The 19,840-nt window shown below is 34.2% G+C and overlaps 4 protein-coding genes across 6 annotated transcripts; all 4 read right to left on the reverse strand.

Moving 5' to 3' along the window:
* LOC104785817 lies at positions 346-3,435 on the reverse strand. Of its 2 annotated transcripts, XM_010511102.2 has the most exons (11): positions 3,268-3,435; positions 3,039-3,076; positions 2,383-2,431; positions 2,090-2,276; positions 1,942-1,994; positions 1,769-1,859; positions 1,396-1,690; positions 1,224-1,305; positions 906-1,136; positions 777-821; positions 528-695 (listed from the first exon to the last, which is right to left on the reverse strand). In XM_010511102.2, the coding sequence occupies exons 3-11, from the start codon at positions 2,428-2,430 to the stop codon at positions 528-530; spliced, it is 1,200 nt and encodes a 399-aa protein (XP_010509404.1). In that variant the 5' UTR covers position 2,431; positions 3,039-3,076; positions 3,268-3,435. The 2 variants fall into 2 exon arrangements, with proteins under 2 accessions (XP_010509403.1, XP_010509404.1); XM_010511101.2 differs by lacking the exon at positions 3,268-3,435 and having other exon boundaries at positions 346-695; positions 3,039-3,258.
* On the reverse strand, positions 3,659-5,991 carry LOC104785819 (translin-like). Its single transcript, XM_010511103.2, has 7 exons — positions 5,569-5,991; positions 5,306-5,402; positions 5,100-5,215; positions 4,470-4,514; positions 4,329-4,354; positions 4,089-4,224; positions 3,659-3,977 (listed from the first exon to the last, which is right to left on the reverse strand). The coding sequence occupies exons 1-7, from the start codon at positions 5,972-5,974 to the stop codon at positions 3,865-3,867; spliced, it is 939 nt and encodes a 312-aa protein (XP_010509405.1). The 5' UTR covers positions 5,975-5,991; the 3' UTR covers positions 3,659-3,864.
* LOC104788941 lies at positions 9,677-10,990 on the reverse strand. The gene is made up of 3 exons (XM_019245514.1): positions 10,596-10,990; positions 10,267-10,482; positions 9,677-10,174 (listed from the first exon to the last, which is right to left on the reverse strand). The coding sequence occupies exons 1-3, from the start codon at positions 10,966-10,968 to the stop codon at positions 9,831-9,833; spliced, it is 933 nt and encodes a 310-aa protein (XP_019101059.1). The 5' UTR covers positions 10,969-10,990; the 3' UTR covers positions 9,677-9,830.
* LOC104785820 (putative white-brown complex homolog protein 30) lies at positions 12,582-19,272 on the reverse strand. Of its 2 annotated transcripts, XM_010511104.1 has the most exons (15): positions 18,767-19,272; positions 18,588-18,664; positions 18,226-18,501; positions 18,060-18,123; positions 17,833-17,979; positions 17,598-17,632; positions 17,427-17,500; positions 16,502-17,355; positions 16,048-16,344; positions 15,615-15,940; positions 14,880-15,048; positions 14,641-14,789; positions 14,241-14,530; positions 13,453-13,586; positions 12,582-12,760 (listed from the first exon to the last, which is right to left on the reverse strand). In XM_010511104.1, the coding sequence occupies exons 1-15, from the start codon at positions 18,994-18,996 to the stop codon at positions 12,604-12,606; spliced, it is 3,279 nt and encodes a 1,092-aa protein (XP_010509406.1). In that variant the 5' UTR covers positions 18,997-19,272; the 3' UTR covers positions 12,582-12,603. The 2 variants fall into 2 exon arrangements, with proteins under 2 accessions (XP_010509406.1, XP_010509407.1); XM_010511105.1 differs by lacking the exon at positions 14,880-15,048 and having other exon boundaries at positions 15,476-15,940.

Below are 19,840 nucleotides of genomic sequence, written 5' to 3' on the forward strand. Positions count from 1 at the left end.
TTATTATTAGCATCCCAAAACCTTTCAATAGTATTATATTATGTGTGTTATATATTATTGGAATTTTTTTAATAAAGTGACTTGCTATCTAATTTGATGTCAATGTACACACTCAACTTTTAAAGGTTAATCAAATACATCAAGTGTTAAAGCTAATCACTCAAATCTTTTACTTGTTTTCCATCTGCTCTTTCCCAGATGAGAAGCTACTTAAAACAGTTACATAGACACTGCAAGAAACAGGTGTGTGTGAGTGAGTGAACATGTATTTTCAGACAAAAATATTGGATTGTGTCGCTGCTGTTTGTTAGTTTATTCACATTGGAGGATGGAGAATATAAAGGAAGTAAGCAAAAGCTTTTGTGAATCGAAGTCGTTCTCGGTTTCAGTAACAGAAACTTCACATGGAAGGACTTAGATGTTGCAGATAATAGTGATGATATCCTAAAGAGAACTTTTACTTTCCAAGACAGATAAAAATCGATTTTAGTTTAGTATCTCTACAGCTTCTCTAGACTTTCTCTATATCAACTTCTCTTCTTCTTCTTCTTTGAAGTGCTTTGGCTTCTTGAGGAATCATAAACCAAACACGATGATCTGGAGAACGGAGATGGATGGCGTGATGCAAGTTCTCTTACACGATGTAGAATATCCTTCGGCATAGGGCGAGACGATGACTTTCGTCTTTCTTCAGCCTGTATATTTCAGAGTTGTGTTACAGAGGATTTCTCATAATATGATTTATTTTTGTTGACAAAAGAAGAGAAAAAACAAACCTCTCCAGCATTATAACTTGCTTTCAGTAGATTACGCCATTTGTCCTGCATAGGTTCAAGGAGTAGAAGAACTGAGACACTAAGCACTACTAATTGATGAGTTTGATATTAAGGTGAACGGTAAATTACTCTGATATCGACGGGTGTGCGGTGCGTCGCAGATTGAAAGAAGTTGTTCTTTATATCGGTCCATTTTCCAACACCAAAGTGAGAAATACCATCAACCAACGTCATAACTTCATCAACAGTCCACATTCTCTGATGCTTTCTCCTGTCACTTCTGGTTCTGGATGTCTTTCTCACAGAGATGTCATCCTCACTTTCAGATGAAGTTAGTTGATCATCAGGAAATGTATTCTCCTGCAATATGAAATGGGTTTGGTTTACATAATTTAGAAGGAAAAAAATGGGGAAACTCTGTAGTCTTAACGAGCTAGTAAGACAAACCGTTGAAGTATGCATGTATTTCTTTATAGGTCCTTTCCGGGGCCTAAAGTCATAAGACATTCTTTCACCAGAAGAATCTAATCTGCAACATTAAAAATGAGAGAGCTTCACTAGGAAATCTGATGTCTGTGATTATATATTCAGAATAAGACTTTAATCACTGAACTATTACCTTCTGTAAGCGGTGTTGGGAAAATTCTTCTTCCGATTCCTGCTTCGTTTAGCCCAAGAGCCTATAAAAGTGGATAGTGGTTTCTTGTCATCTTCTGACTCATTTGAATCCAAACTATCTTTAAGTTTTTCTCTGGATACGTTTTGGGATTCAGCATGTGGAACGGTTTCTTTTGACCACTCTGAAAGTCCGGTGCTTCCACTTATTCCAGGAGAATAAGATTCTGAATGGAAGCTTATATTACCATAGGGGCCACCATCTTCTAATTCAGATACTTTCTTCATGTCTTCAGTTTCTGCAGGTAAGATTGGATTATAAACCATATATTGCACAGAGATCCACTAGGATGATAGAATCACGTACATAAACTTACCTGGAAGGATATGGTTACTAGTAGAAGAAAGATCATGTGATGCGTAGATATCTTCCACTTCCTCAACTTCATCAAGAAAGCCATCAAGAATCTAGGAGATGATAAGAAACTTCAGTTCAAGAAAGAAACCATGTGATAGAGAGACTAGAGATTATAAAAGAGAGAACACATACTTGGAACTTTAAACCAGCTTCCACATCTTGAGTGGTACAAGAGTCTAGTCCACCTTATAAACAGAGTGAAAGAGAACTCTAGCATTAAGCCATTAACGATACTCCGATTTACAAAATGTTACAAAACATTCAATTGACTCAATATTACCATAATCTGGGAGAAAGCTAAAGTCAAATGCATGAGAAAATTCATCCATGGTGGAGCTTAAGCCCATAGTCTCCATACCGAGACCTAAGAAACTGTCTACCGCGGTATTGTCATGTGTAGGTTCCATTAGAAAACGCTTCATGTCACTCATTTTGTACTCGTTTGAATGGCAAACATTCTCATCAACCTATCAAGATAAAAAAAGAAAAAGATTTAAGTAAAAATCATAAGGAAAATTCATCCTAATATACAACCAAAACCAAAGGAACACAAGTGAAGAAGAAGAATCTCACAGTGTCACACTTGAATCCAGAAGCAGGAAAACCGGGTGTCCTGTCCATCCTAAAAGGTCCACAATGATTCAAGTCAAGTCCACTACTAGAAATTAAAAGGTACGTCAAAATAATTGAACAGAACCAGACAACAATGTTGCCCATAAAACCCAATCTTAACTTACATGCTAGATTCACAAAAACTAGACCTCATTTTCTAAATTGGAAAAAAAAAAAATAAAAAAAAAAATCAATCAGGCATGTGTTCCCCAGTTAATAGATTCATTCATCATACATTCTTACAAGTCAACATTGAACATGCCTCTGTAGTCTAGAAAAAAAAAAAGCATAAATAAAATAAGACTCCATAAATCTACTTGAGAGAAGAGCAAAGGACAGACATTCTAAAGTCAGGCAAATAATATACAGATTATAAAAAAAAAGAAAACAAAATATATATACTTGTGTCGGATGATATCAGAAGAAGATAGATAGTTCCATAAAATAAAATAAACCCAAAAAGAAAAATCAAAACTTTCAGAGAGAAGCGTATGTATACTATACTACTATTGTTTTTACACAGATCACCAAATCAAATGCAAATACGACGTAGTATAAAGTGGGCCAGAGAGTTACATCTGTTACATTACACCACAAAATTAAAATAAAAAATCTACCTGCTTGCTTCGCTTAATCTTCCTTAAAACGAACACACCTGGAGTTTTGAACAATCCGAGATTACAAAAAAAAAAAAAAAATCGAAGGAGATTATACATACACATTACGATCTATTTCAAACAAAAAAAAAAAAAAATCTGAACTTTAAAAAGACATTAGACATCCATTGTAGATATGGGATAAATACAATGTCAGAGAAACATAAACAAAGCTCTAAAAAAAAAGTACCAAACAGAGACTTCGAGAGGAGAAGAAGAAGAAGAAGAAGAAGGAACACAACACACTGACTGACGGAGGAGGTTAATGGCGACTGGCGACGACTGCTGTTTGGAGTTAAAGAATATTATTATTTCTTTTTGTTTTATGTGATTTGTTTTTGTTGCCCCGGATTCCAAAAGCAGATTTTATTTTAGTTTTGAAATCCAAAACAATGACACGTAAGGCAAAGGCACCGTCTAATGTTAAATATAACGTGCGTTTCAAGTCCGCAACGATGACAGATGTTATGTTTGTTCATCAATCTATCTACTGTTATATTGCACAAAAGGGTCCCTCTGCTGCTGACTCGGATAACGGCAAAAGTTGCGATTCCTTTTCACGCCGTTTAGTGACTCTCTCATTTCGATTCACACACATACACTAACATTCTAAACGATTAAAACATGGGCTTCTGGTTTGTTACTCAATAGGCCCACACAATTCAGATGTTAACGTAAAAGGTACAAAAAAAAGAAGAAGAAAAAATACGTGTCGTTTTCAGGGATTGAAACTACAACACTTCTTGCCGTTTTCATTGCTGGAGCTAAAAAAACATAGATAGACTTGTTAAGGTTGGCCTTGGGTTCCTTGGACGCCAGGAAGATCTCCACCGGATATTAAACCTCGGATCTTGACATCATAGTAAACTTCTTCCACTCTTCTTAGGTCATACTTCATACCTGTCAGTCACACAGTTCAATCATACGATCAAAATGTTTTATGTTATACAATCTCACACTCGTTAATGCATATGGAGAAAAGAGCAGTCAGAGAGGTTTATATAGACGTACTGTCGAATTTCTTGCGCAGAAAATCGTTCCTGAGATTCAGCATACGGAAAGCTGCATGAAGATCCGTCAAGAAATTCATCACTTTTCTCGGGCAGTCGTAGTCTCCTGCTGTCACTCGGTTAACCACGTACCTAGGCTGTTCAAACATTGCATCATACCCGAATAAATGATTTACTATCGAGTGGGATGCTAAGGGGATAAGATGGACAGTAAGAATTAAGGGTGAAAAATTGATCATACCAAGTCGTTTGACATGAAACAGATTCCTGCAAAATGTTGAAAAAGCGGAAGATCAAATACTATAAGTAATCTTGTGATTCATAAAATGGTCAGGGGCTTATTTGATCTATAGAATTAGAAAGTTATTTCTCAGAAACATACCAGTCAGATAATCTTCAGTCTCCAATCCAAACTCCAGACTGTTCACTGAAATACAATGAAGTGGAATTAGAAGAAATATTCTGCTTAGTTTCATCAAAGAGAAGTATTTTGGCAAAAATTACAATTCCAGATTTTAAACAAAACAACACTTGGGAAACTGTCTATTCTACACCAAAGTAATGTAAAATCAACCATAGCATCATCATCCATCCTAAGAGAGAATAACTGAGTTTGTGGAAAACAGCAACAAATCACTCAATTGAGGTGAAAGATCAAGCCTTAGGATAAAATGCAGGATGAAACAAAGCCTTAGGATAAAATCAATAACAATGAGTAAGACCAAGGTAGAGAAATCAACAAACTGATAAAGAATCATAGGAGAGTCAATTAACTACGAAAAGAAGGAGACTAGTGGCAAACTGAATTTGATTATTGAGAAGACTAGACTGATTCATTCAATTTTTCAACTGAGACAGGTCAGGCAAAAGGTTCAAAGTTTATGTACTTTTTCCAAAGTATGTGAGAGAACCAGCAAGAATCAGGTTCTGTTCTTAGTACAACAACTAGGCCATGATATGATATTGGAAGCAAGGAAAAAAAAAAGAGTAAAACTGAGATCAAGAGACATACACCCAAGTTTTTCTTCAGCTTCCGTATGCACAAGAAGAGAACCAGTTTCAAGCCAGTGCATAAAAGCAAGCTGGGAGACCACTGCTTGAGTTTCACTTCTCCAGTCTCCATGGTACCTAAATTACAAAACCTTTTTAATCACTAAACCATTGCAGAAAGTGCATTGCAAATACAAAAACTTACTACATCTGGCTATCAAAATTTACCTATAGTACTGTCCAGGACACTCCCGAAGAATCTCAGCAAGCCGGCCGTAAAACTTCTTCAAATCATTGAGTTTTTCCTTAGATTTCTCGATAACCTCTGAATCCATCCACAAAACATAAGCATTCTCGTAAGTAAAAATCAAATTTTTAAAGAACGAGTACACAAGTTCTTCACTTTTAGTTGCTTCTCTTGAAAGAGAAGTTAAACCCAGGAAGCCATTTCAAACATTTAGCTAAGAATTGTGTAAAGGCTAATGATTTACCAGGAATAGGTCGAGACTGATGAACGAGAAGAAGATTAGCTTGGATTAGCCTCGTAGCGGACTCAATCTCCATAACCACAGCACGAATCTGCTCCCTCAAAGCTGCAGATTCTTCCAACTGAACACGGAAGCTCTCGAACTGTTTCTCAAGCAACTGAGAAGCAGGTGGAGGAGGCACCTGATCATCTCCTCCCTCCATAGGAATGTGGAAGGAAGAAGAAGAAGAAGAAGAAGGTGAAGTGGAGTAGAAAGGGGAAACTACGATTCGATGACGGAGGGGATTGGAACGCCGAGGAGCAGCGTCGCCGGAGAAGAGAGGAAGGAAATGGAGAATCGAAGAAGAAAAGGGGTTAGGGTTTATCAAACGAGACGCAGTCAAGTGAACGTTTCGAAACGCTGAATTCATCACTGTTCTGTTCTATTATTCTCTCTCTTTCCAACACACTACTCTATCTTATGAACCGAAACGAAATTTATACCGGATCGAATTTAATTAAACCGGATCGAATTTTAAAAATAAACCGATCCAGATGCTATTAGAAATCGACTTAATTCTAAGCGATTTTGACAAAAATAATCCAAAAAAAGTTATATTTAACTAACTAACATCTCTAACCATCAATCAATCATCTTTTCATTTATATGATACAAAACTTAGTTTTCAAAGTATATCAATAATCACTAGTAAAAATTTGTTGTATAGTTACAAAAAATTATGTAAGAATAACATGTTTTCCGTAGCCAAAAATAATTTGTTACAGCTTTGTTACAAAAAAATTAGTAATTATTTTGACACATGTGAAAAAAATCTATTTTAAAATTAAAAAAAATTAAAAAAATACTATTGAAGATAAAAAGATAACAATTAACATTTTTGAAAAGTATATAAAAATGAAAAGTAATGTTAAAATTATAGAAAATAGTATTTCATTAGCTCCTTCTCTTTCTGTCCAGCTAACACATCAGTCGGTATATCTTCCAAACTCCCGTTCTTTATGTACTCGTAAACGAGGAAGTGGCACTCAGGTCTCGACACATGTCCTAATAACGGGAGAACATTCCAGTGCTGGATTTGGCCAACGGTGTTAATCTCTTATTTAATTTGCTTCATCTTTTTGTTTGATATAATTTTATGAAAAATTAAAAAGTATTTAAGATAAAAAGATTACAATTAATATTTTTTAAAAAGTATATAAAAATAAAAATTAATATTAAATTACTATTCTAATAGAAAATAGTCTATTAAGTTACTAATTTTAATAGGAAAATATATGCAACTAATAAGGAAAATATGTGCAACTAATAAGAAAAACATATGCAATTTAATTGAAATTATTATTTATTGTAAACATGTAAAAAAGAAATTTATACTACAAAGTGATTAAAGTATACAAAGTTTTATGTGTTAAAATTAGTAATTAACATTATATATAAAAATAAGGAAATCAAAATAAGAAATTAATATAATTTTCTTATGATTCTCATCTATATTAACATTTTTGAAGTACATTTTGTATTATACCCTTTTAGTTATAGTTATTTAAATTTTTTATTTACAATTTTAGTCTCTATAAAATTGTACCAAAAACAATAAGTGAGATATGGTAAATTGATTATATCAATTTTTTTATATAGAAACTAATTAATTCTATTTAAATTCCTTATCAATATCAAATTTTTTTTCTATATATGTTTTTTTAAAATCAATTATTCAACTGTATACCTTAAATATTATATGTCTCTCTAAAAAATTAACAATCAACTGAACTAAATAATTATACATTATATACAAAATAATAATATTCTCTTAAATAAATATAAAATATTATTATTATTAATTATACGTTATACATACAGTAATATTTCATAGTATTTTATCCTGATAAAAATTATAATATTTTAAGAATAATTGTGCCAAAGGTTAAAATATAAAAAAGCTTAAGAATGGAAAATATGTAATTTTATTACTAAATTAAATATCGTAAAAGTCTAACATTATTATAAACAAAACTAACTAATTGTCCGTGGTGTACCACGGGTTATCCTAGTTGAATATTATTTTATATGGATGATGAGTTTAAATTAATATGTATTTAATTGAAGGTTTAAATTAAGTATGAGAAGATGACCAGTGATGTGTTTCTTAAACATTCATATTAGGTTTAAATCAAGGGAGAACTAGCAAAACTCATAATGACCAGGGAAGTGTTTTTTCATAAACTATTTTGCTTGCCGTTTTTATTTTACAAAAAAAAAAAGCACTGGAGTATTAGTGCTGAGCTAAACGAAAGTCGAAGACAAAAAGAGTATAGAGCGGACTGTTTACTCTGCCAAGGCGGAATACTGAAAAGAAAGTGTATTTTAATATCTATCTGATAAGAAACCCACAATTCCAAAAACATTGTGGTGGATGCTCATGGTATGGGAATCATGTTAAGTTATACACATCCAAAAATAACCAACTGTTTAAGAATCAGAAAGCATCAATTGTCTTTAAACCCCATATAAACTAAATCTATCTAGATTATGGAGAGTTTTATATTCGGAACTTGTTGACTTACTTGTGCTAAATCTACTCTAAAGTCATAACCAAGTTGTGGAGTAAATAATCTGAATTTCTAGATATGGAGCCGTTTTATTTAGTATAAGAAGATCGTACGTGAATCATCATTGAAGCATATCATATCACACACATACGCACTATTAAAAACCTACATAAGCCAATGTTATGAAACCTTAACCATAATTGGGCACGCTGAAGTGTATAACCAACACTTATCTTACTATGCTTTGAAATAAAACCCAACGGTTATTTGCTAATCTGTGTGGCTAGTGCATAATAAAACCCAACCTTTCACAAAAGACAAAACGTTGCGTACTAATTTATGTTCCAAATTCCCGCTAGACAAACATTTTGCCTGCAACACCAAATGGATCTTAGATTATCAAGCAATATTATGAATGGTTTCTAATATTCCTTAGAAGGTTTCTAAAGAAACAACAGAGAGACCATATATATGAACACGCCCAAAACTGATAAAACACCCAAGTAATAGATGAAATTGAAAGAAAAAGAAAAAGAGTGTAAATACTTCTAAGGAAACTGTTTGTGGTCAAAAGACACCGGTACCATTGACACCTTTTGGGTGAAGCATTTGTTTGTGGTCAAAAGACTTTGTAAACTGTTTTGCATTATTATTATTTTTTTAAAACAGCTGCTTTCATTTAATTAGATTGTACGTGACTACAATGCAAATGAAACTGTTTTGCATTATATACTTTCGTATTTAGTAGATAGATTTTTGGACTATATTATTTTCTAATCTATCTTAACAATTTGGAGTACATTTTTGTGTCATCCTCTCTTATTTTTGTATTCGAACAAGTCCCAACTAAATTTTTTACAATACTTACAACCAAACATCTATCATTTTTTTATATGCTAATATTAATTTCCTAAAATATATCCACCTAATTAAAATCAATATGTTAGATTAATATATAATTCTCCTTTCACTTTTATTTAATCTTATATTAATTTTTTAAATTACTATTTAATACATAAAGTTAATAAAATATTTAGATTTTTTTTACCATATTATGTGATTTGAATTTTTATAAACGGATATATATATATATTTTATTTTATTTTATTTGATGTACATTTTTGTGCCATCACTTTTTGTCTATTTCGGGTCTGGTTTTAAGTAAAATTAGAACCGATTCACTTATTCGAATCCTACTTAATATGCTGTGGCAGGTACACAATCTCATTTATATCGACGCTTAATTTTAAAAATACATTTCAAAATTACTTAAACTCAGCTCTATGCTTTCCTACATGCAGCTATGTAGGATTATATAGTGCCATATTTCCACGGGGTAAAAAATTACGAACATCACAAAAAATTACAAGATGTGCTCATTATAAATTATATTAGTGCCATATTTTAATAATACTAACTTAACATTATAATATGTGCTTCTCTCACATCTTAAGTTATGAACTCATGCATAATCAACTACATTTTATATCAAAAAAAAATTAATTATATTTTATATCAAAAAATAATAGACCCGTGGTACAACCTAGTAATAGTTGCATAAGTCCACACAAAAAAGTAATCTTATTCGAGTAATTAAAGACTTCATTCTTTAAGAAAGAAAGGGATATGTACAGATAGAAGAAACATCAAACCAGAATGTTCTGTTTTCAATACAAAAATAAGTAAATAGCATATAAAAGTGAGAATGCTTTTACATCAAACCCAAATGTCTACCTCTTCTTCAGGATCAGTGTCAGTTTCCCAGCTAGTACAAGAAGTATTGTCAGTATAGTCAACAATTTTACGGTCGATAGGCTTTTCTCCATTTAAAAATCTTGTACAGTCAGCTATTGAGGCTGGACAATGAAATGGTATTTCTGATTCAGCTTCATCATGAGGTTGTACCAAGAGAACGTTAGTACCTCTCGATTTCAAAGCCCAAAGAACCCTCATGGACTCCTCATCAGTAGTGAGTCTTTTTGAGATTATCATCACATTGAATCGCAGACGAGAAGAATTTACTAGGTACATAATGTCCCATAACACTATTTTAGGTGAACCTAAAGAAGATAAATCAGCAGAGATCCATGTTAGGAGGTCACACATACATACGTATAAGCAAGTAGTAAACGAATATATATACAGTACTCACATTTGGGTGAGAACATGATACTTAGGAGATCCATCGATTTTTCATCTAATCCTAAGAGTAAGGGGATCTCCTTCTCACTAAAAGCATTGAATTCCATAGTACCATGATAGCCCATCTTCTTAAGAGCTAAATTCAAGTTGCGATAAATACAATTAGGCGCGATATCTTTGGGGATCGGGTAATCGTCGACGTCCCAGAATACGTGCGAGTAAGCACCTTCACAAAACAGACAAGTGTATGCATGGTAAACAATTTACAAATATAACTACTACATCTCGATAAGATGAAATCTTAAACAAATAAAAAAAAATCAAGAAGAGAGAGCTTACTGGAGAAATCTTCCTCACTCTTGGTTTTGACGGCGAAATTTTTCTTACTACTACGTTTCTTCCGCATCCGCTTAGTTTGACTGGGGGCGACTCTAAAGAAGCCAATAACCTCACCTATGTCAAATAGGTATCCTGGCCATTCTGAGGGTTCTGGTGTGAGTGTGAGCAGCTCAGGCTGTACTAAGAAAGAATTATAAGCTCTGGTATTAAAACATGTAAGACTAAAGATGAAGTCAGCAATTCTTGGCATGCCATTTCTCCTCAAGTTATTGTCTCCTTGAATCTTGATGTTGTTGGAGATGACGACCACATTTGATGGACCAGCATATCCCCCAGGTGTGTCTATTTCCCATAAAAAAATGTCATGTAACATCCTATCATATCTCAGATTTTTATCCCCTGGAACTGTATAACATATTTATGCTACATTAGTAAATATAATAGAGACAAAAAAAAAAAAGAAATACAATACGTCTAATAGATATTAACCTTGGGGAAGGAAGTAGATGTCAGACTTGCGATACTCATCCAGTAATTCATTCGAGAAGGTTATCTTCTCGTCAGCATAAACCCATATTGACATGTAACCAAAATAACCTTTTCCCTCAAGTGCTGATTTGATACTCTGATAAATGGATTCAGGATCAAGATGATTAGGTAGTGGTGAATCCTGGGCGTCCCAGAATACACCTGTCTTAGGCGCATCCACGTATCTGGTAGGCACTGCAAGAACGAGATACATATATTTTTTTTAAAAAGAAAAAAATGAATATACTACAATATTGACCATATTGGTTTTATACTTTGACAGAGAGATAGAGATCATACCAGAGAAATCTTGGTAAAAACTTGCAGTTTGGTTCACAACCGGCTTTATTACTCTAACTAAATTAGATATTGACTCTGGAGTACGAAAAAGCTGTTGAGATGCGGCCTCATCACGAGGCTGTACCAAGAGAACTATTATACCTCTTGACTGCAAAGCACCAACAACCCTGGCAAACTCAGTGTCATTCGGGAGGCTTTTTGAGATCACCATCAAAAGTTTTGGGTTGTTCTTAGTATGGAACGTTGCGGTAAGAAGCATTAGATTTAACATTAAGTTAACCCTAATATGTCTATCTCCTGGAAAAAAAAACATACATGTATGATGAGTATGATTACATAAGTAAAAAAGAGTATTAAGAGAGGTGTTTAGGTAAAAAGGAATTCACCTTCGGGTATATCGTAGATTCCCGCATGGTACAATTCATCACTTGAGCCAATACTCTTCTCACAATAAGCATTGATTTCCAGCAGACAATCACAATAATAACCCAATTTCTCAAGAGCTGAGTTGATATTACAAGAAATCGAATCAAGACTGACATCTTCAGGGATTGGGCAATCCTCGACGTCCCAGAAGACGTATGATTTTACGTAATGACAAGCTTCACACACAAAAAAAAAAAAAAAAACCGAAACGAGGAAAATATGGGATTAAAGTAGAATTAGAGATTCCATAAATCGAACTAGCTAGATCTGCTACTTAGGAAGAGAGCTAGAGAGCTTACTGGGGAGATCTTCCTCGTAATCTTCCTCGCTCATGGTTTGGTTTCGACGGAGAGACGATCGCCCCAGAGAATTGTTTTCTTGTTTATTAGGTTAGGTAATGTCTTTGCTTCTAAATCATTAGGGTACTTATCGTCGGTCGACCAAACCGAACCGACAACTGAACTACATGTTTAGTTTTGCTGATCGGTTATTTACCCTAACATTCGAAGAGAAACCAAGAACCGAAATATTAAATCAACTCTTTGGGTTCAAACCGGATCGGATCGATCGAGATTGAGATAAACCGAAGTAAAGTACGGTAGAACTTGTAAATTCAGAAATTGGAAATTGTGAATTTCTAAAAGTCTACTTTATGATACTCAATTATAATAATGTATCAAAAATACAACTTTGTTACAAGATTTTGTATCTACAAAAAAAAATGTACGCTTCTCTTTCTTTTTTTTTTTCAGATTTATTTTTTCTGGAATGTAACCATGCAGAAATAAGCTATGAATCGGCAAATTAGTCCCATGAGAATGAGAACAATGAGACATAATATCCAATCACTAAGATCATATCCGTTTTGTGACAGTGAGCTGCATCGCGTCACCACCCATACTCCAGAGTACCTAAACCAACAAAAATATCCAAAATCAATTTTTTTTGTTAACATATATTATAATGTGATAGAAGAAAAATATAAAAATTTATCTACCTTTGAGCGTTTGAAAGCACAAAAGCTTCAAGAGTCCATTTGGGGTAGCAAAAGCTTCCGAGATACTTAAGAACCATGCTTTCTTTATCTTGATTCGCGATGAGAGTCATTACAACGGGTACTAACACGGACAACTGCAAGAACAATAACCACAAAATGTATCATATTGTTAGTCAAAGTTTTTGGTAGCTAATTATATATGGATTATGAGAAAGTGGATACAAACCAGTTGGGCTGCACTAGCACTATACAATATGGCAAATACATAAGCCATGCCCGTAACGCAGTAGACCAAGCAGACTAGAACAATGTAGTTGTCTTCGAAACTAGATCTCGGGTTATCGAAGAAGTAGAACATGGACAAGTACACTAAAGGTTTCAAAAATGTGTTCAAATGATCCATTGTGTCTTTAGCCATAAAATGTGCCAAACTGCTGATTCCAGCGGCACTTTCTCTCCAATATTGTATTTTATCTACAGANGTGAGCTGCATCGCGTCACCACCCATATTCCAGAGTACCTAAACCAACAAAAATATCCAAAATCAATTTTTTTTGTTAACATATATTATAATGTGATAGAAGAAAAATATAAAAATTTATCTACCTTTGAGCGTTTGAAAGCACAAAAGCTTCAAGAGTCCATTTGGGGTAGCAAAAGCTTCCGAGATACTTAAGAACCATGCTTTCTTTATCTTGATTCGCGATGAGAGTCATTACAACGGGTACTAACACGGACAACTGCAAGAACAATAACCACAAAATGTATCATATTGTTAGTCAAAGTTTTTGGTAGCTAATTATATATGGATTATGAGAAAGTGGATACAAACCAGTTGGGCTGCACTAGCACTATACAATATGGCAAATACATAAGCCATGCCCGTAACGCAGTAGACCAAGCAGACTAGAACAATGTAGTTGTCTTCGAAACTAGATCTCGGGTTATCGAAGAAGTAGAACATGGACAAGTACACTAAAGGTTTCAAAAATGTGTTCAAATGATCCATTGTGTCTTTAGCCATAAAATGTGCCAAACTGCTGATTCCAGCGGCACTTTCTCTCCAATATTGTATTTTATCTACAGAGAAAGATCTCAACGCTGAGATCTTACACAAAAGAGCTACAGAAAGAAAGACATAAAAAATAAAGATTAATTAGTTAACAGTCCAAAAGTTGCGGACTCTCATGAATATATAAGTCAATATTTGTGTACGTAAAAAAACTTACAGACGGCTATAATCGTATATGTGTAGCCAAGTGTATCAATGGTCTCGTCGTTCACTTTAGCAAGAGNGGACAACTGCAAGAACAATAACCACAAAATGTATCATATTGTTAGTCAAAGTTTTTGGTAGCTAATTATATATGGATTATGAGAAAGTGGATACAAACCAGTTGGGCTGCACTAGCACTATACAATATGGCAAATACATAAGCCATGCCCGTAACGCAGTAGACCAAGCAGACTAGAACAATGTAGTTGTCTTCGAAACTAGATCTCGGGTTGTTGAAGAAGTAGAACATGGACAAGTACACTAAAGGTTTCAAAAATGTGTTCAAATGATCCATTGTGTCTTTAGCCATAAAATGTGCCAAACTGCTGATTCCAGCGGCACTTTCTCTCCAATATTGTATTTTATCCACAGAGAAAGATCTCAACGCTGAGATCTTACACAAAAGAGCTACAGAAAGAAAGACATAAAAAAAAAAAAAGATTAATTAGTTAACAGTCCAAAAGTTGCGGACTCTCATGAATATATAAGTCAATATTTGTGTACGTAAAAAAACTTACAGACGGCTATAATCGTATATGTGTAGCCAAGTGTATCAATGGTCTCGTCGTTCACTTTAGCAAGAGTTCCTAAACAAGCTCCTGCAACTAATAATATTAAGAAATCTAACGCTTGTAGTCTTGCTTCTCTAAGTCTTTGTTTGCCAACCCTGAAATAAAAATAGACTAAAGTTTTAGTGTACACATATGAAAACTAGCAACCCCAAAATTTCATTCCATCAAATCTAGAAAAGTCATACCTTCCAACAAAATATCTATATTGTCGACCTACTGTAGGAGTTACTCGATCAGAATTGTCATGAGAGTTCGAGTAATTTTGTTGCAACTGATCTTTCGTGATCTCCACATTAGTTTTCACATCTTGCCATAGATCATTACTAAAAGAATTATGAGAGGATTCATCTTGAGCTGATCCAGATGATGATGAAGGGAGTCCATCACAAAGCTTCAACATATCATGAGGCACAGGGTAACCATTGTGTAACATCCATCTCACAGGAAGCTGCTCTACTGTTATATCACCATCTGGTTTCACTATGCCTTCAAGAATATCTATATAATGATCAGGAGGATTGACACGATCAGGTACGGTGATCCCGATGTCAGCAAAATATTCTTCAATTTTTTTGACAGATCCATGGTACACGGTAAGACCACCTTTTGNCCTAAACAAGCTCCTGCAACTAATAATATTAAGAAATCTAACGCTTGTAGTCTTGCTTCTCTAAGTCTTTGTTTGCCAACCCTGAAATAAAAATAGACTAAAGTTTTAGTGTACACATATGAAAACTAGCAACCCCAAAATTTCATTCCATCAAATCTAGAAAAGTCATACCTTCCAACAAAATATCTATATTGTCGACCTACTGTAGGAGTTACTCGATCAGAATTGTCATGAGAGTTCGAGTAATTTTGTTGCAACTGATCTTTCGTGATCTCCACATTAGTTTTCACATCTTGCCATAGATCATTACTAAAAGAATTATGAGAGGATTCATCTTGAGCTGATCCAGATGATGATGAAGGGAGTCCATCACAAAGCTTCAACATATCATGAGGCACAGGGTAACCATTGTGTAACATCCATCTCACAGGAAGCTGCTCTACTGTTATATCACCATCTGGTTTCACTATGCCTTCAAGAATATCTATATAATGATCAGGAGGATTGACACGATCAGGTACGGTGATCCCAATGTCAGCAAAATATTCTTCGATTTTTTTGACAGATCCATGGTACACGGTAAGACCACCTTTTGCTAGTATTATCATATCATCGAACATTTTGTACATCGTATAACTGATGAGAGAAGAAAAACATATGCATTATTTGAGTTTACATTGTTAGATCACAAATTAAAATTACTCTATTCTTTTCATAACTAATTCATTGTGGAGATAATGTACCTGGGTTGATGCACGACCATACATATGTTAACTCCTTCAAGTGCTTCACGTCGAAGTGCTCTAAGAAGTAACTGTGATGATGCACTATCTAAACCTGTAGTGGGTTCATCTAATATCAGTAGAGAAGGTTCCATGACCATTTCAACACCAACGTTCACTCGTTTCCTCTGTCCTCCAGAGATTCCTCTTTTCTCTACCGTACCAACCAACGAGTCTCTTACATGTTGTAGTCCTAAGCTTTCAATCACTCTTTCAATGATCAACACTTTGTCTGCTTTTGACATATAAGCACTTAATCTGCATGTAAATAAAATATACAATATGCAACATATTTTTAGTATAAACACTATATATGGACTAGGGTAATAATAATAATTTAACCAAATTTTTTGAAGACTTGGAATCTTTGTATATATCCCCTCTAAGTTATGAAAATAAGTTTACCATGGTTTACCTGCATCTTGCGCTAAACCGAAGGTTCTCCTCGACGGTAAGATTCCCATGCACAACATCATCTTGTGGAACAAATCCAGTTATCTTCTTGTATGAGTTTATGGATTCATTTTTACCATTTATGAGGATAAGACCAGTCCTCGTACATCCAGTTGTTTTTCCTGCCAAGGCAGAAAGAAATGTAGTTTTCCCAGCTCCTGATGGACCCATGACGGCAGAGACACGACCGGGCATGATCTTTCCCGTAACAGATCTCAATATATGCTTATGTTTACCCTTCAATGTAAGAGTTAAGTCTTTAAACGCAACTTCTATAACAGGTCTAGTCCTCATATCAGTGTCAGTGGCCATCGAAATGACTCCAGAGAATGTCAAGTTTTTATTGTTTTGCTCCATAGCTTTCTCCTTCTCAATCTGACCATATGCATACTTAAAAATCTGGCTTTGAGTATGTAGTTGTTTACCCTTTGGAGCTTGTGGCTTCTTCCCATGCTTACTACCAGTTCCTACGTTAAACCCTTCGTTGTTACTCGAGTTCTCCTCCATTGATTTCATCATCTTGGTTAAATTACTTGCTTCTTTTTTCTTGTCTTTTGACTTTCCAGAAGCTTTAGCTGGTGCGGCATCCTTCCTAGCAGACTTCATGCGAGAAAATGTCTGAGATAGTTGTGCAGACAATCCCAACTTTTGGTTCTTGGCAACATCTTTTGCAGTTTTCCACCTTTCTCGAGCTTGTGTTGTTTCTTTTGCGTGTCTTGCTGCAGCTTCTCTTGATTTTGCTTGCCTTTTCTCTCGAGTGGCAAGAACTTGATCAGAACAGTTATAAACCATGATCATCACAAGACTTAGTGATGCCTACACACACAATAACGAAAATATAACTTCCAACAAATTTTAAAGCAAAAATGTCTTCTGTAGCAACTTACAATTAAGATAGCTCCATAGGCATGAATATTTTGGTTTGCGGTATTCGGATTACATGTTGCGAGCTTGAAACATGCTAAAACGGTAACCAAAAAGAGAATTAATGTTCAAACTATTTTAAAAGATCATATATATGATAAAACAATACATTTTTCTTGGGTTTAGAAACTTACGTTTTTGTGAAGTAGAACCTTGCCTGCAGTAATGCCTGAGTAATACATAAACACATTTTATCAACTCATTAACTATGTATATAATAAACGAATCATCAGTTGACCAAAAAGGGAAATATATGTTTATTTTTAACCATCACATTGCACCCTTCATGTAACAAAAATGATGATTATTTCACATATGACACAATTATTAAAAAGTAAGAAAATAGTTGTGAGATAAAAGAATCAATACCCACTACTACAAGTGACCTTTCGAATGGTTGTTGGGCAATATGAACCTGGAGAACAAAACATATCACCACTACTCTCGGCATCAACCCAACTATCTGCTGAACCACATGTATGGTTCACTTTTCCCGGAGGAATCTGGTAATTATATCTGCAATATAGAATTCTTCATTTAATCATCCACTAATGACTAATATCATTTTTCATTAGTAAATTAATCTAACAACTTACGGCTCGCAAATTCCCGTTGTTTTATTAAGCTTGGCAAGCGGGCAATATGCGCCTAATGGACACGCTTTGGTTACATAAGTCAGAGAACAACACAACAATGAATATGTTAGGTTGAAGTTGTTGGTACTCAAAATGATATAATAGGTATGTATGTGGGTCTTCTTACGTATCATGCAAGCAAGACCTTGTGGACAAAAGAAACCCTCACAACAGGGTTGACATTTACGAGTTCTAGAGGGAAGAACTTTTCCATTGTTGAGATCAAATTTTTTATCGTCATCCGCATTGCAACTCCATCCTGGCTCACATCCAGAAACCCATTTAGCTAAATTGCAGTTGATGTTAGGCCTTACATGAACCGTTGTTGCTTCATCTCTTCTAACAAAACTATTGAAGTAGAACTTTATCTCAGCAGCTGTACATAGTCTAATTGTGAGGTCACCTGCATGTTATGAACATGATATCTCAATGTTCAAGAGTTTGAGTAGATAAATGATTTCTAAAAATAACCATTTATTCTGTTTTTACCATCAGTTCTTTTGACACAATTGCTTAAGAAGTCAAGATTTTTATCAAAGTTAAATGCTTCATTCCAATCGTTCTTCCTGAATTGTCAACAGATTAATTGTAAGAAAAACATACAAAGTATATGTATTGGCTAAAACATGGGAATATAACTCATTGGCCGATTTTATGAAAATACTTACAAATTTTTGATGCAATATCCTAAATCTCGATCAACGTCAGCCTTTAAGACGTTCTTTAGATTCTGAAGTCGACTATATATAAGGTTTGTAACGGAAACAAGAACTTTAGGGTTCCCTGTCTTGCTATAATCATCTCCATCCAGGCATAATGCAAAAGATATAAAACTCAACAAAAAAACAAAGAACAATAAGATGTGTTGTGTCCGACAAACATCAACCCTAACTCTCATTGTTCTTAATCAAAGTCTTGACTCTTGATATAGAATTAGAACCTCCCAAACTGAAATATTTGAATTTTCTGAGCAAAAAATGGAATAGTAGAAACATTGAAAGCTACCAATCGAAATATTCGTAGGGATGCCTTGTGTATTTCTATCATGTCTTGAGAAGCAAACGTCAATGGACACAAAGAGAAAACCAATTAGTTTTCTCGAAGAATGGAGATGAAGACTTTTAAAGAAAAACTCTAACGAGCTTGTTGCAGATTTTTGTGAGGAAATTTTGAAATGATGACGTTGAGATCAAAAGTTTTGAAAAATGAGAGACTTGTGTGAAAAGAGAGAGTTGAGAAGGGTCATCGTAAGAGTCATGGAAGGAGGTCCAGATTTCTAGCAAATTAATAAAAATGAGTGGTTTCTTATAACTTATTTACCAAACATAGAAATAGGTAACTATATTGGAGGAGCATGACAAAGAGGATTTTTTTTGGATTTCATGACGACACTTATTGTAAATTATATTCTTTTTAACTGGTTTGGCCAAACAATTGATAAGCGTTATAAAAATGGCAAAGCAACAAATCACTATATAGAGATGAAAACCATATACTGTATAGTCTATGACCTATTGGTTCGGTTTGATTTGGTTATGGTTAGTTTGTATATGGGATTTTACCAACCATTCGGTTATTTTGAAGATTGACGAGAGAATAACACATTAGTGTTTAGAAATAAATATTACATTGACTTTAATAAATCAGCTTTGCGTTACATATGTTAACAACTTAACATAGATAGAATAATTTACAAAATGAGAAGATAAATTAATTATTTCCATATCTATATAATAAGGAAA

Source organism: Camelina sativa, chromosome 5, assembly GCF_000633955.1.
Source record: "Camelina sativa cultivar DH55 chromosome 5, Cs, whole genome shotgun sequence".
Taxonomy (NCBI): domain Eukaryota; kingdom Viridiplantae; phylum Streptophyta; class Magnoliopsida; order Brassicales; family Brassicaceae; genus Camelina; species Camelina sativa.

What these genes read in the sequence shown, in the direction of transcription:
- LOC104785817 (XM_010511101.2), bottom strand. Translation starts at nt 2,430, where the DNA reads ATGGACAGGACACCCGGTTTTCCTGCTTCTGGATTCAAGTGTGACACT. An exon ending in TAGTAACCATATCCTTCCAG is followed by an intron (nt 1,691 to 1,768) that starts GTAAGTTTATGT and finishes TCTTACCTGCAG; the next exon opens with AAACTGAAGACATGAAGAAA. An exon ending in CAAGTTATAATGCTGGAGAG is followed by an intron (nt 696 to 776) that starts GTTTGTTTTTTC and finishes TGAAATATACAG; the next exon opens with GCTGAAGAAAGACGAAAGTC.
- LOC104785819 (XM_010511103.2), bottom strand. Translation starts at nt 5,974, where the DNA reads ATGAATTCAGCGTTTCGAAACGTTCACTTGACTGCGTCTCGTTTGATA. An exon ending in TGTCCTGGACAGTACTATAG is followed by an intron (nt 5,216 to 5,305) that starts GTAAATTTTGAT and finishes TTTGTAATTTAG; the next exon opens with GTACCATGGAGACTGGAGAA. An exon ending in GACTGAAGATTATCTGACTG is followed by an intron (nt 4,355 to 4,469) that starts GTATGTTTCTGA and finishes AACATTTTGCAG; the next exon opens with GAATCTGTTTCATGTCAAAC.
- LOC104788941 (XM_019245514.1), bottom strand. Translation starts at nt 10,968, where the DNA reads ATGTTACATGACATTTTTTTATGGGAAATAGACACACCTGGGGGATAT. An exon ending in GAGTGAGGAAGATTTCTCCA is followed by an intron (nt 10,483 to 10,595) that starts GTAAGCTCTCTC and finishes TGTTTTGTGAAG; the next exon opens with GTGCTTACTCGCACGTATTC. An exon ending in TATCATGTTCTCACCCAAAT is followed by an intron (nt 10,175 to 10,266) that starts GTGAGTACTGTA and finishes TATCTTCTTTAG; the next exon opens with GTTCACCTAAAATAGTGTTA.
- LOC104785820 (XM_010511104.1), bottom strand. Translation starts at nt 18,996, where the DNA reads ATGAGAGTTAGGGTTGATGTTTGTCGGACACAACACATCTTATTGTTC. An exon ending in AAGGTCACTTGTAGTAGTGG is followed by an intron (nt 17,633 to 17,832) that starts GTATTGATTCTT and finishes TGTATTACTCAG; the next exon opens with GCATTACTGCAGGCAAGGTT. An exon ending in ATATACGATTATAGCCGTCT is followed by an intron (nt 14,531 to 14,640) that starts GTAAGTTTTTTT and finishes TTCTTTCTGTAG; the next exon opens with CTCTTTTGTGTAAGATCTCA.